General features: G+C 45.0%; 1 protein-coding gene across 6 annotated transcripts in view; it reads right to left on the bottom strand.

Annotated features, from left to right (window-relative positions):
• Positions 1-1041: 1041 nt before the first annotated feature.
• Positions 1042-14735, bottom strand: part of LOC149336900 (ATP-binding cassette sub-family C member 2-like) — a 166994-nt gene continuing 153300 nt past the window's right edge. For 4 of the 6 annotated variants that reach the window (XM_089553192.1, XM_089553197.1, XM_089553196.1 and 1 more), the window contains 6 exons: positions 11596-11697; positions 9782-9961; positions 5666-5824; positions 4376-4542; positions 3065-3259; positions 1043-1254 (listed from right to left, as the gene is read on the bottom strand). In XM_089553192.1, the coding sequence (XP_089409318.1) occupies positions 1086-1254; positions 3065-3259; positions 4376-4542; positions 5666-5824; positions 9782-9961; positions 11596-11697 (972 nt within the window). In that variant the 3' untranslated portion in view covers positions 1043-1085. Of the gene's footprint in view, positions 1255-3064; positions 3260-4375; positions 4543-5665; positions 5825-9781; positions 9962-11595; positions 11698-14735 lie in introns of all 6 variants that reach the window. The other 2 variants (XM_089553194.1, XM_089553193.1) reach the window with 1 other exon arrangement.

Here is a 14735-nt window from a genome sequence, read left to right as displayed (position 1 = left end):
TTAAAAATGAAGATTTTTTTCAATATTTAGGGCGTGAGGCTTTGAAAACATCTTACCTGGAATGTGTGCGTTGATGACTTCCCTTACAAACTGTCATCTGTCGTTGGTATCATTGCACGCACGCGCCTTATCTGTCCTACTAATTTGAAGGTTATGCTCTGCAATGCTTTAGTGATGTTTTTCTGGCTGCACTGCAGCTTTGAGTGCGGGCCAACGGACGTGCTAAATTTGCATAAATTACCGTTACCGCAGCAATTGAGACTGAATGTACCTCCGAAATCGAAACCTACTCCATAGTATCCTACTAATTAAGCGTCGGAAAGACAGGAAAGCAATTTTTAGATACTTACTCATTACATAATGAGCTCGGGCTAGTTCGTGTAATTCTTCAGACAAAGAAAAATTTCGCGAAAGGAACACACACAAAAGCAGCTACGGGCGAGCGCAACTACGGATACGAGAGTTGCGCTAGCATATCCTTTTTATTGCGCATGTGCGTTCTTTTCGAGCAACTTTACCGTATCTGAATTTTAAGAGGTGCGAACGTCAAGCATATGCCTTCATGTTCCACAATAAACGACTGAGTGCTCCTTATCACGAATTGCGTTGTTTCATTTATTTCCTTCTCCATATGGTCTCCATGCACTCCTATTACTTGTATTTCTCTTGCGTTATTTGCTTTACACTTCATTGTGCCCAGTGCAACCCTCCGCCTTTCTAAACAGCCATACATCCTGACTGGAATGCAATAAATAAATTAGCCCCTAATCAATGCTCATATTTTAAAACTGCCGCACCAGGATTATGCTGAAAATAGTCAGCTGTTATATAATTATGCCTTAGACTCTTGTCTTTGGTTAAAACGAAATAAAAGAAGTAACTACTGTGACCCCGCAAAAGCCTAAAATCGTCAGCAGAGTTCGAAAAGAGGCGGTTTATATATTTATTAAGCCGCTACAAATAACGCATGAGCGACGCTAGGGCACCTTTTGCTAGTAAAATGAAAGGAGTCCCTGACTGCTTCCCAGCGAGCGAGATTTTGCTGGTAACTTGAGTTATTGTTTGGAAATAAAATATTTTATTCATCATAACTTAGTCACTTCTGTATTACGAAGCATTCGGTGTCCTTGCCGGTAGCTTTCGGTCGACACGCCAGCCTTGGCTGCCATGGCGAAGAATATGGAATCTTTGTTCGACAGGAGTTCCGTGACAGGTGCATTTTCAACGATGCGTCCTTCGTTCATAACAATGATCCTGTAAAGAACGTTGAAATGGGAACTGGAAACCTCTTCACTGTAGGAAAGCCAGTTAGTTTTGTATTTGGTCTTGTTTTTCGCAGCGTCTTTATAAAAATGTTTTATACACTTTCTGTAGATTTAATATATTAAGGCGAAAGCCTTTAATGACTCATCGTTGTCGACAGAAGGTTGTCAGCAGAGGTGTCACACTTTTACTAGTCAGACCAGAAAAAAATCTTTGTGTACGATGGCATTCGAACCACCATCCTTCCATTCCGCGGCCGAGTGTGCTAATACCTATGCTACTTCCTGCCAACGCATATATAGTTCTTGTCTAGTACGCTGGAGAGTGTTTGCAGAAAGGCGTCGAATCAGACGGATGCCTCCAAACGCCCCCCGGTGTCTCCAGCATTTAAGATTCACAAACAATTGTGTAGTTAATTAAACTCTTAACCACACATCAGTGACACAAGCAGCAACATCGCACTAAAGGATTTCGCCTCACCGCACTTTAGGGCAGCAAAGTTCACCCCTGAATTTTTTTCTGTACTACATTCTTAGGCATTTCATTTCTCTATTTATAGTCTATGCACTCTCTACAGACAAAACTCTGCCAAAAGTGCATAGCCTTAAATCTTTGGTTGTCTATAAAATGCCTATATGATTTACATAGCCGATAGACTAGTGTATAAGGTGTGTCAGTGGAAAGGCTGTCAGCTTTATTTCCAAAAGCCGATGGACAGTCTAATGACTGTAGAGAGATATTTTCTTAAGGGCCAAAGGTTTTTACTGGAAGCACTCGCCGTTTCCACAGCCAGCCGATGGCCATATAAAGTTCGGTAAGAACTCACCATGATTGCGGTTCCTACTTCGCGTAGCTTCACAGGTTGGCTAATGCGATCCAGAATATGGCCGTTTGCCTACGATATCTTAAGTTTACTTTCCTTAGGACCTGTTTTCTACAAAATTATTATTTTAAGCTTCCGCAGTATTTCCACGATTGGTAGCCACTTTAATGCAACTTAAAAAAAGAGGGGCGCCAACTTGCTGTTTGCGCTGATAATGCGCCAGAACGGCCCAATATTTCCGAAAATATGCAGATTCTCTGCGAATTTTCCAGATACTGTCACTTCTATCCTCAGGGAGTGGGAGCACTGCCCGAGAGATCGTATTTGTAATATGTAATTTTCTGCAATTTAGCAATAGGCACACTAGCGTAACGGCCATTTTGGACACAAACGATATGGTTAAAAGGCTTAGACTGCATCAGCATTATTAACAAACTTTGCGGAACATTCAGATCGCGACAAGTACACAACATGTGTTCCGGCAGTATCTCTGCAGAAAGGCAGGTAGAGCTACGAGAAGACAAGACCACTGTTTTGCCTTTTCACTTCGCCGAGTATTCGACAGTGTGGCTACGATATGAACTAAAAGCGCAACACTGGCAAGAGAGAAGGTTTCGCTTGGTGATGTTCTCGCCTTTAGCTTAACCGCTGAGACGCCTATGCTTCTGAACTGCCAAATCATTTGTTTGCGACCCTAGTGGCTGTATCAACTGCACTGGGGGAATCCACTTCTAGCACCAGATGAATTCTTTGCTTGTATCTATGAACACAGTCGGTACCAGGTGTTTGTGGACCGTAGAGTAAAAGAATTATGCAATATGGCTGCTTGTCATCGGCAGTTCAAGCTGCAGTGCAATGTACACACAAAATAGGCACACGTCTGTAGTGTTGTAGAGGCTATCTTTCGTTAACGCTATTCCTGTTCCGTGCACAAGACAGTAGTCGCTTTCTTATATCGCTTGAAAAGTGTAGACCAACCTGTCGTGGTCCAGCACAGTGTGTATCCTGTGCGCCACGGTAAGCACTGTGCTCCCGGCGAAGCTCTCCCTGAGCGTGTCCTGTATGAGGCGGTCCGTGTCTCCGTCCATCTGCGAGGTGGCCTCGTCAAGGACCAGGATGCGCGGTCTCCGCAGGAGGGCGCGAGCCAGGCACACCAGCTGCCGCTGGCCGGCACTGAGAGTTAATCGGGAATGCATATCGACTGGCATGATTTGGCTCTCTCAAAGACGCAGTTCCACAATTTCTGATTAAGCCGTGCCACTAAGCAGCCGGCCATCTCGGTTATCACGAACGAAATTTTTAGCGTGTTCCATGAATATATGCCTAAACGCTGCACCGATGCATATTTGACAAGAAGATCATTTTGTGTTATTGTCTAATCCTCATTATCATTTTTCCCGATTTTTCGCATATGTACAGTCTTCGTCAAAAGTTTAGAGCCTAGAGGGTTCACTTTTAAGCTTTATATTAGGACGCCAGGAGCATTCGTGGAAGTCCTACCTATTGCAGGAGGCAGTACCAGAAATCTTCCCACGTTCAGGAAATTTAGAGCGCTACAGATTCATTAAGAACGACACAGTGTGGCTCAAAAGAAAACCCCCTGGGCTCCAAACTTTTGACAAAGGCTGTACCAACATACTGGTCGTATATGGGTGCATGTAGATTTGTGAACAGTTTTGTTCTCTTAACGCATATTATTCAATGATGATAGCGGCCAACGTCTTCTCAAGTGTCGGTCCTGCTTGAAATCCCTGCTAGAGCGCGCAGAAAACGCCAACTCGCACGTGTAGTACTTGAAATTTCTTAAGTTAGGCGTTCTTCATTCCTGAGGAACACAGGCTGCATATACTACGCGTCGAATCTATGTGAGACCAGTGCCAGGAATAGTGTACGTGGCCATCCCAATTGTCCTGATCACCTCACGAAATGCATTGCAATATATCACCCTTCAATCGCCACTTAAGTTTAAGGTATAAGCCATACAAAAAAACCTCGATAGTACACCGAAGGGAGCCTGGAATCTACTAGATCAATAAAATTTCCCTATACTTTGCTCTGCAGGCAGCCTATTACGGCCTAGACTATGAAACTATGTCAGTATACCCCAAAAGCAATAACTCGTCAAGATACGGCACCTTTCATTACAGGCAGCTTACTCGGACCTAGACTCCGAAACTAATGTCAGTGCACCCCAAAAGTAATAACACGTCAAGTAAAGGCACATTTGCTGCAACCCAGTACTGTCGTCTTGCACGTCTCACCCCGAGGATAAGCTTGAACGAACTGCACCTGAGGTTTTCGCCTCCATCACCCGCTTTGAGAAGAAGGCCATCTGGATGGCGACGCACGAACTGGTCCAAGTGAGCTTGCCGCAGAACGCACCAGAGGTCATCGTCCGAGTGCTCACAAGTGGGGTCCAGATTTTCCCGTAAGGTGCCCCGAACGAGTGCTGGGTCCTTTGTTCATGAAATCATTGTTGAGGTAGTGTTAAGCTCAGAATATTTTAATTTTATTAACAGTAAACAGAAAACAACTTACATCTGACTCTTTGCGTGAGTGGAGGAAGGGCTACAATGATATCTACCATCTTCACAGAGAACGAAAATGTCTTTCACGTATTAAGCATGGGGGAAGAAGAAATACTTAGGCCTTTAAAGGGCTGCCATATTAGACACCGGCATGCCGCTGGCCCCATAGAAGCGTAAGGCGTTTTTACTGGATTTTAATAAAAAGCCGGCTTCAAGAGTAATTTCGCAAAAAGCACATCTTGACACACACGGATGTGTTTAAATCTGTCTCATTGAATAAGCAATGTACTTTGTCTATGCAAGACACTGTGAGCTGATTTCTCCCTTTTCTCTAATACCATGCCGTCGGCTAAAAGTAGCCCAGGCATTTATGTATACCAGTATAGTTGCAGCATCGGCTAGCAAAGTTTTGCAATGGTGTTGTTATTCATGAAATAGTGGTACAGTCATAACCAACATGAGCAGGAACAAAAGTTTAAGCATTAATTTACGGATTACTTCATATACTCGTATAAGTGGGACAAGTGAAGTTTTTATGTTTTATGATTAGTTTTTCTTTAGGAGTGTAATGTTCAAAAGTCGTACTGCAATTTACTTGAGAAATAACCAGAAAGTCCTCAGTTTGGCGCAAAATCTTTCTTCCACCCGATTTTGCTCAAGACTGTGAAGCTCGGATGTTACTTTTTGGATGTATATTTGCTGCGCTAGTGAATTCTAATACGAGAAACGTCCATAAATTCAGCATCTATTTTTTTTCATATCACAATGAATAAGCCAATATGAAGCTTCAATTTTTTCGGGTTTTACTTCGTTTCATGACCATAGCTAATAATATCTGGCACATTGAATAAAGTTGTCCTCCAAGCATAACGTGGAATTTAGCCACAGGTTTCAGGGCACTGTATTTCGCGCTTTTCGGGGCGCCCGTTATGAAGTGAGAGCCATAATTGAAATAACTAAGAAATAACTAAGCCGGGACGGTTCCTGATTGGTACGTGGCACATCTACTAACTCTCAATTATAGATTGCGAACTGACGGCGCGCAATTTACCTGAGCTATCGCCGTGATTGCGCCCCGCAGCCTAGGCAAGGGCACGGAGGCGATGTCCACTCCGTCAATGAGGAGGCGTCCCCCAGTCCTCTTGAGCACTCGTAGGAGTGCCAACACTAGGGAGGATTTGCCAGCTCCCGTACGGCCGACGATGCCCACCTGGAAGATCAACGTGAAAAGTTATAGCTTTGCACAAGTTCCAGGAGAGACGCACACCGACATGCATTATAAAAAAATCTCGACCTGCGAAGTCATGTTCATAAGGTTCCCTATTTCTTGTGAGCGTGTAATCTACACTTTTTGTTGTAGAATAAGGATAGCTCTTCTAAACGACAAAAATATTCGTGGCCAGACATGGTTGGAGCGAAGTGTGGTTGCTCAATTGTCCACCAATAGAAATGAAATACACATGTTATACTAAGAAGCCGAATACAATGATAGCGAGTAGATGGAGTGAGTACGTGGGTGACGCAGCGAAATGGGAAAAAGAAAAGAATAATAGTTGTACCTGCCTCCTTCTCTACTATCTCAGTGAGCTGCCGCGCCAGCCTGCTATATATGCTACCTAGAGCGCCCTACCGTACCACACCCACTAGCCCATCGTTCTGTAAGCACCGCAGCTGTAGCCTATAGTGGTTTCAGCACCCGCCTAGCATGCGCGTGGTGCAGAGTTCGATCCCAAGTGCCGCCGGGTACGCCCGATGACACATTCGGTGCTTTCGTATGCGGCAAAAGACGCCCCCAAAAACGAAACGGAGGTGTTGCCGACTTCCGAAGTAAAATGCACGAGCGAACACAATTTTTCTAGCACGGATCCGAAAGACTATGCTATATCGCCATTCAATACAAAATGGGGGCATCCGGCCTTTTCTCTAAGGATCTGACGAATTTGAATTCTCTGGCGCGAAGATTTCTCTCTGATTTTCTCGGCGATAGGTGAGTGTTTTCCAGCCACAAAAACGTAAACGCCACTAACTAACGTGGCAGTTTGGACATGTTTGTATTGCATGGCAGGAATGAATAGCGCACAGTGGACGAGGACACAAGGACGCATGTCTCGTCGTTTTATTTTCTTTGTGCCATCGTCCATTATGTGCTGTTTAATAATTTCCTGCAAAGCATAGCAAGGAAGGTCCGGTGAAAAAAATTTGGTGATATCAATATTTGGCTCCAATTACCCTCGGAGCGTTTTTAGCGTAGAAGAGAGAGAGAGAGAGAGAATAAACTTGATTATTATAGAGCAATTACGCGGGTGGTTCACCCAGGTCCGGGAGACCATTGGCGAATACGACCCTCCATGCCTGACCGATCAGCTGGGAGCTGAAGGGGGAGCTCTGTGTTAGCAAGCTTCGCCTCCCACTGGTGGTGGCTGAGTTCCTGTAAACGGAACACTTTACGCTGCTCGGGGCAGTTCCAAACCATGCGGAGGATGTCTGAAATCTCTCCGCAGGCCGCGCATGCCTTTGTTGGGTACTGCGCGGGCCAAATCTTACTGTGTCGAGCTAAGTTTGGTAGTGTGCGAGCTTGCATTTTTCGCCATATAGTGGCTTCCTGGCGAGTGAGATGTTTGTGAGGGGGTGCGTATTTCCTACAACAAAGGCGAAAAAACTGCAAACACTCTCCACGAAAGAAACTTGAAAGAAACTTGGCGTAAAGTGTGCGGTTTGGCTGAAGGTGAGCCGACGCTTCGTACCAAGACTCAGGCGGTTGAAGAAATATGTCGTTTGAGGTAATGAAAATAACTCGCAAGGATCTGTGCCTCAGAACACCAATGACAGAAGTATCAGTGGCTTCCAATATGTATCTCCAAACTATTTCTGGCAGAATATCCGGTCATGACCTGAGCTACTCCCATTCACGGGTCGATGATCAGGAGCAACACTTCGCGAAATGCTTTGGAAGTGTAGTTTAAGAATGAACGCGAAGATCAAATCGCGCAAATCTGAAAAATAAATGAAATTTTAGTTAATGCGATAATTACTATCCTTATGGCCTTTTTTTAATCATATCCCGAAAAGTTTTCCCTGAAGACAGCCAAAAAGTGACTTAAAAAATATTGTTGGAACGTAGGTAGCAAAAAGCTGCCTAGAATATCAATCGAAATGACCAATTTTCAAGCGCAATAGCTCCAGTTCTGCACTACTGCTCGTGGCAAGATTGATGTCACTGGAAATCTGGTTCCACCACAATTTTTCTCCGGCAAGAGTAACTTGTCTAAGATAAAAAACAAAACCAAGAAAGTTTGAAATTTAACATTCAAATTCAAAATAAAATTCTGCAAAAATTCGTTGCTTAATGTCGACTGGTCTGGTCTGTCACGTGACGCTGAACGCGCCTTGTGTGCTACTAATGACCGGCGCCGTTCTTCGGGCCGTCTGATTCCGCAGCATATGTGCACGCATTTGCTACGAGTACGCGAGTCTGAGGCTGCTATTCCTGGGGACAGCGCTTCTTTGTTGTGCAAGGTTTTGCGCACAAGTCATGGATGTTTGCACGTTTCAGGTGAAGCATATGTGAGGAAAGCGGAAGCTTGTCACCCCCGAGGAAGAGGAAACAATCGCCGGCAAATGAATTGGATTAAACGCGTACCATGCAGCCATCAAAGAAACGCCGAGCCAAAGAAACGAGAGTGGCAGTGGAAGTTACGAGGATCCCATTAGTTATTTCGGCGCTATACGATGCGGCTGCAGCAAAGGGTAGTTCCCACCTAATGACAGCAACGTAGGTATGCAGGTTCATCCAGTGACTATCAAGGCGATATGTCGTCAGAGGCCGACCTAAGCACCTGTGTAGACGTCCGGTAGTGAACGCGAAGACCTTGGCGACGCGTGAACAACTATCCAAGGATCGAGGTGCAGTTCCGACCAGTTCCAAGTTCAGTTTTCTTGATAGCGCGGGATGTGCCGGCTGGTTATCCCGATTGCGACCAACATTTTTCAAGAAGGCGCTGAACTATTCAAAGACACTTGTACTTGCCTATGCATTCTGACTTTGTAACCGGCTCAGAGCGAAGCGTCCGGTGTCCGCGACGCACTTCGCGCGGCGTCGGCGAGTTTGCACTTACTCTCAGCACTAAAGAACACCCAGATATAAAAGATGGCATGGAGAGCTAAATAAACGAAGGACGAAGATATAGGAAGGACCCCAGAGCCAAGAACACTAAAAGGTACAGTCATGGGGCATTTTGAGGTATATGAATCGCTTTTATAACTTCAGTAACCGGTTTCCTCGAAAGTATTTTGTGACCTGACTGCACTGCTTGCAGAAAGGGTGGCATAACTTCGGCGTCAGAGATTTGCGTGCAGCTTGTTGAGTTGTGTTTCTTGATAAATGCTAGATGCAGTGACTCTCCTTGATGTCGGAATCATTTTTTTTTATTTTTTAAATCCGTCACTAGTTTTTCATCATAGCAATGAGTGCATTATGCAGGTGTAGATGTAACATTTTGTGTAGAAAAAAATCAAGCTGCTAGAAATATTTGAAAAATGTAAATTCATCAATAAGTCCTTTGGGTAAAACTTAATAGTTACTGGAGGTTACTATATTGTTTTGTTGTCACGCCAGTCTTTCTGAAAGTTCGGTAAAGCAATGAAGCACATGAAAAAATCATGATCTCAAAACTACTCAAAGTATCTCAGTGAATTTTTGTATATGAGCATTCAGTGGACTTCCCAATTAGTATGCCAAGTGTCACTGCTCTCCGTCATAAAAATATAAAGTTTTAAACTCTTATCCCCTTCTCCCCATTAAAGCGGCGTAGGACTGGGCTAGTTTCTCCAAGCTAGAAAAAAATGCAGAAACGGAGGGGAACTGAACTGAGGCGAAATGAAAGACTGCTCTCATCCGTGTTTTCTTTCGTTTACCTGCACTGCTTCTGAGCGCCTCATATGTTCCACAGAATCCGGCAAAAACCTATAACCATTTTTCGAGCTATATCAGTTCTCGAGCCTCACTATGAAAAAGTAGCGGCGCAAGGGCATTCTGCCTTTGCGACGCTTAGCATGGCCGACGCAAGTTGAACATTTCCTTGTAAATACCACCATGTCTTTGTCTGTGATCCATTGCACTCATGCGTACGCCGTCATAACTCTAGTAGATCGATACTACGTGGCTCACCTTTTCTCGTGGGCGTACTGTGAACGTGATGTGCCTCAGGCAGTCCTCCAGTTCGCCTGGCCTGTATGAGGCTGAGAACTGCTGGAACTCGATGCTTCCTTTAGCTGGCCACGAAGCGTCCAGCTGGGGAGGCGGACCACCAATGGGTCTTGGAGGGCAGGACTCTGGTTCCACATCCGCCTGTGACCAGCCGGTATAAAACCCCTTCAGGTGCACATTCACTACTCTTTCTTCCTTTTGCCAAGTAAATAAGAGCTTAGAAGCACTTCGAGGTTTTAAACCTGGCATCAGATTCAGACTGCTAAAACAGCGTGCAATAGTAACACCAAATAGAAACACAGCGCAGTAAAGTAAACTTTCATGCATTTCGACAACAGTTAGCATTTACCGCATCATCCTTGCATATGCAATGTTCGCGCTGACAAAATGAGAAAGCCGTAGACTTCTCAAAGCAGTATATGCTGGCGAACATTTGTTAGACGTGTCTGGCCAGTGCTTACCAGTTGTGCATCTCTTAGAAGACTGCCCACAATATATCGTAAAACAACAAAACCTGTTCCGATCAAAGCGTAGGCTTTCAGGCTCATTGTGCAGGAAGCATACCAAAGACAAACGTGCCAAGTATCAAGACGAACAAGACAATGCCAATGAGGATGAACTGCTCGGGTGCAGAGACTATCAACTGCAAAATGTTTGTGAACCCGGAACTGGCGCAAGAAAAAAAAAAGCCGGACTCGTGAAGTTGTTCGCGTGTCAAAAACACGGTTCGTCATTCGCTGGCGAGTCTTGTTTTGATCGTTTATAGCGTCCGGTCGCTGAACAACCACTCAACATTGACGAGCAGTTTCTGCGTGCCCTATAGTTATTGACAAATGTGCCCTTGCTTACTGGGGCCTTTAGTAGACGCCGAAACGTATCGAGGCTTTAATAGCACGCTATGCTGTGAACGTGGACGCACTGTATTTTCACATAGTTTCGGCTTCGACATTGAGCAGTAGCCCTTACTCAGTTGTGGAGTGGGCAGGCCAAAGAAACGTCTGTGTTGTGTGCACTATAATTTAATGGCGTTAGATGGTGTCTATGCATTAGTTTCTTTTGTTCTCATTCTCTCCTAAACGACACCGATGCTCACAGAGTGAGGGCAGGAGTACAGAAGGGCCAATGAGATGGGCAGGTTTGCCATTGTGCACAGTGCACTACCGGCATGGCTTCGGTATGTCCTGCGCAGGTCACTTCCGCTTAATGTCATCCTCAATTGAGTGAAATGGCAGGACAGGGGCACCTAAAATTGCTGTAATATTTTCACCCTTTGCTGCGCTGAAGAATTGACCATAGCGCAACCACTCAGCAGGAATGCGACCGTACATTTTACTAACGTGTATCTCGCTGCCATTTTGTCGGCCTCCGGCAGTGAGTAGTTGGCTCATCTCTCCACTAGTACTCTCTCTTACGTGAAAGATACGCTAGGTGTAAACTGCCGGGACCACCGTCCAAACTTTTTACGACACTACTTAATAAAACTTGCATGCCACGCCATTACAACAACGAGGTCACATGCCTGCTTTACGAACCAGGCGTTCAGGAGCTTTCAGGAGCCAGACCAGCCCGCTTTTACACGAAAATGGAAAGTTCCAAGGCAGTAGTTCAGAGTGATGTCGCGGCAGGCATACTGTGCCAAACACTATCTACATCTGGAATAGGCACTTTTGAAACTGTAGATGGCTGGCCACTGACTTTGGTTGAAATTCGTACGAGCTTGGCGAGCTCGACTGGATGACACGTCTGCAAAGACACTGAAAAGGGCATCGTCTCACCTCGATTGGTAATTCCGTGTACTCCAAATCCCGCTCGAGGGCCACCATCATTTGGTTGATGTTGAGAAGTGAGACGCACAGCATGATCATCGCTAGCGGCACCTACGAAATTCAGCCACGTCATGATCAAATGCAACAAAGCATAGCCTCGCGTACACAGTGATATTGCTTTTTATTTATTAATTGTACCTTACAGCCTCTGTCTAAGGCCTCTGTAACGCCTCCCTAAGGCGTTCAGTCGGAGGTTAAATGTTCTGAAATTCCACGAGCAGTTTATTAGATTAATCAAAACAATAATTTTAAAGACGATTTATCATTGCATAATACTAACAAACGCAGTTTATCACTGAATCTGAAATGAACAGAAAGAAAATGCTGCAATGTTAACAAGAAAAAGCTTAGCTGCTTAGTGCATTATTCGCGGCGAAAAATAGAGCACGTTGTTGGGCGAGTCAGTTGTTCTCTCTCACACAAGTAACAACCCTTCACGTCCTTGTTGTGTTTGCAGAATTACTTACACGATAATTCAGTGGAAGGAGTTAAACTGCACGCTCTTGTGCTGTTCTTAGCATTGCTGGACTAATTGTCTTATTGACACCGACCTGTTGTCAAAGCTCATCTTTAGCGCTGTCACACGCTGCAAAATACGGTTTCTTCTGCTGCGAACTGGTGCGGCGACAATCTGGATGCGCTGACAATCTTGGCGGTTACTCTCTCGGGTGGAGGGGGCTCGGACTCTGTGTTGGGGTGGTTACTGTGCCCTCGAGGTCGCGGGAGCCATACTTGTCATCTGCCTGACATGCGGCTGTGATCGGAGACCACCTGCTCCCGTTGTGAAGCAAGGACAATGCTCAAGTTAATCCAGTAATCTTAAGAATGCGCAAAAGTCATTCGAATTGCAGAGGAATAAAGAAGACAAAGCATAAAGGAATGTTTTCATTTTTTTTGTTTGTGGTGTTGATGAATGGAAAATTAGCAGTGTAATTATGTTATGGCTGACAGATAGACGATTAGAAACTAACAAGAGAACCACAGTCAGTGGGATCAAAATACGTGACCTCTGTATCTCTCCGTGAGGTGCTCTTCCAACTGAGCAGTGGCGGTAGCTGTGTAATTTGGTACTTTGGAGGGTATTTATATCGGGAAGAGTGCGGCGAGGGGCTAGTTGGTACGACATTATGAGAACAAAAGTAACTGGGCAAAAGGACGGGACAAGAGAAAGAGAACCACACGGGACAAACGCAGACTAACAACTCTCTTGTCCCGTCCTTTTGCGCAGTTACTTTTGTTCTCATAATATTTATATCGAGTGTAACCTAAATGTGAAGGAGTTCACTAGCGCGACCCACGTCGGTGGCGGCAGACATAGAATGTAATGAATAATCGTGAGTGTCAAGGGGCACGGGATTGAATGGTGAGGTGGCAGGTGTACGAGACCCCTGTGATGATATCTAAAGCATCGACTGCCAAATGAGGCCCTCGTGAAGCTATTATAAAGACAAGGCTATAGAAATAGGGTTGCGTTAGGACATACATATGAGGGGAATTGTAGTCCCGGATGAACAAAGGAAAACAATCTAGCTTACGGACATCATCTGAAGGATTTCTTCCTTAGCGGACTGGGTAACCGAACCATTGCAATGCTTTTTCGCAAATGGATGCAATGCGCATTGTCCAAGGAAAAATTATGTGTAATGTCAACGCATAGGTACTAATTATACATGCAATTGTTGGTGTCACACCCCTGTTAACTGTCAGGTAGGTTATGATTAAAGCGTGGTGCTCATGCGTGAACATGACCAACCAGCACTTCAAAGCGTTCAGTGTTCCTTCACCATGTATAGAATACTTATGTATTCCGTGAATATTACTTTGACGGGCGAAGTGATCATGCAACAGTAGCTGCAGAACTTCGCTGACTGCACTGTAGCTCCTTAGTACTGGCGTGCTGGCTCCGCAAGACGTTTCCAAACGTTTTTACTAACTTTCTAAAGTAAAGTAAGAGGGAGTAGAGAGTAACTGCTCGGTGGGAGTTATGTTACTATCAAACTTGGAGGTAGCTGCAGCTGGGAATTAAATATTTTGGACGCATCCTATCTGTGCCAGTCTCACTAGATATAAGTAAAATAACGAGGGTCTACCTGACGCAGTGACAGTAGTGACCCTTGGGACTTCCCTCACTTAGGACTCAAAGCTGCTTACATAAAACTCCGGTTTCACTGCAGTACTTTGGCCTTGCAATGTGTTTAGCGAATTTCCACTTCCTTACAGTCATAAAGTGCAGTGCTGCAAAATGCTTTGAAGCAAGAAGCAGACATACTGCAAGTATGTAGCACAGCAGTGAACCAATAACTACGACGTAGCATTAGCTGTTTTCCACAGTACATAGTGAGTGTTCTGCCGTGTCATGCACACCGCACTTACAAATATACCTTACACGACTTGTACTGCGTGCACATACATCCTTACGCGCGAACTTCCCAGCACTTTCATTGCGGTGTCAAAAGTAGCGATAGTTCAATTAAGCTTACTATGGCACATGATTCGAAGAACGTTGAATGGCGTGAAATTGTTTTTTTTTTTGCCACCTGAATCTAACACCAGAATTTGTGGCATGCTCCTAACGTAGAACCGCTTACTTCAAAGAAGACACGAAGAGGCCACTGCAGCTGCTAGCTCAGCACATAAAATCGGCTCCTGCACATTTTGCTTACTCAGATGGTTTATTTTATGGTCTATTGGTGTTTAACGTCCCAAAGCGACTCAAGCTACGAGGGCCGCCGTAGTGAAGGGCTTCCGAAATTTCGATCACCTCGGGTTCTTTAACGCGCTCTCACTGACATCGCGCAGTACGCAGGCCGATAGAATTTCTCTTCGGTCGAAATTCGACCGAAGCAGCTGGGATCAAACCCGCGTGTTTCTGGTTAACAGCCGAGCGCAAGAACCACTGAGCCACCGCGGCGGCTCTTACCCAGATCAGTCGGACAAAGGCACCTGCAATAAATACTTTCCGCTTAACGAAAGCTGTTTTCTTCTGTTGAAAGCTTCGCGCTTTACGAAATAATTCGTATTGCTGGCCAGGCGTGTCGAACCGCGGCTTAAAGCGTGGCATTAAAAACTACGCGCCATTATTCGGCCAG

The sequence above is a fragment of the Amblyomma mixtum genome, chromosome 7, assembly GCF_055824585.1.
Source record: "Amblyomma mixtum isolate Tamu chromosome 7, ASM5582458v1, whole genome shotgun sequence".
In the NCBI taxonomy this organism is placed as follows: Eukaryota; Metazoa; Arthropoda; class Arachnida; order Ixodida; family Ixodidae; genus Amblyomma; species Amblyomma mixtum.
This window is presented reverse-complemented; position numbering and strand designations above follow the sequence as displayed.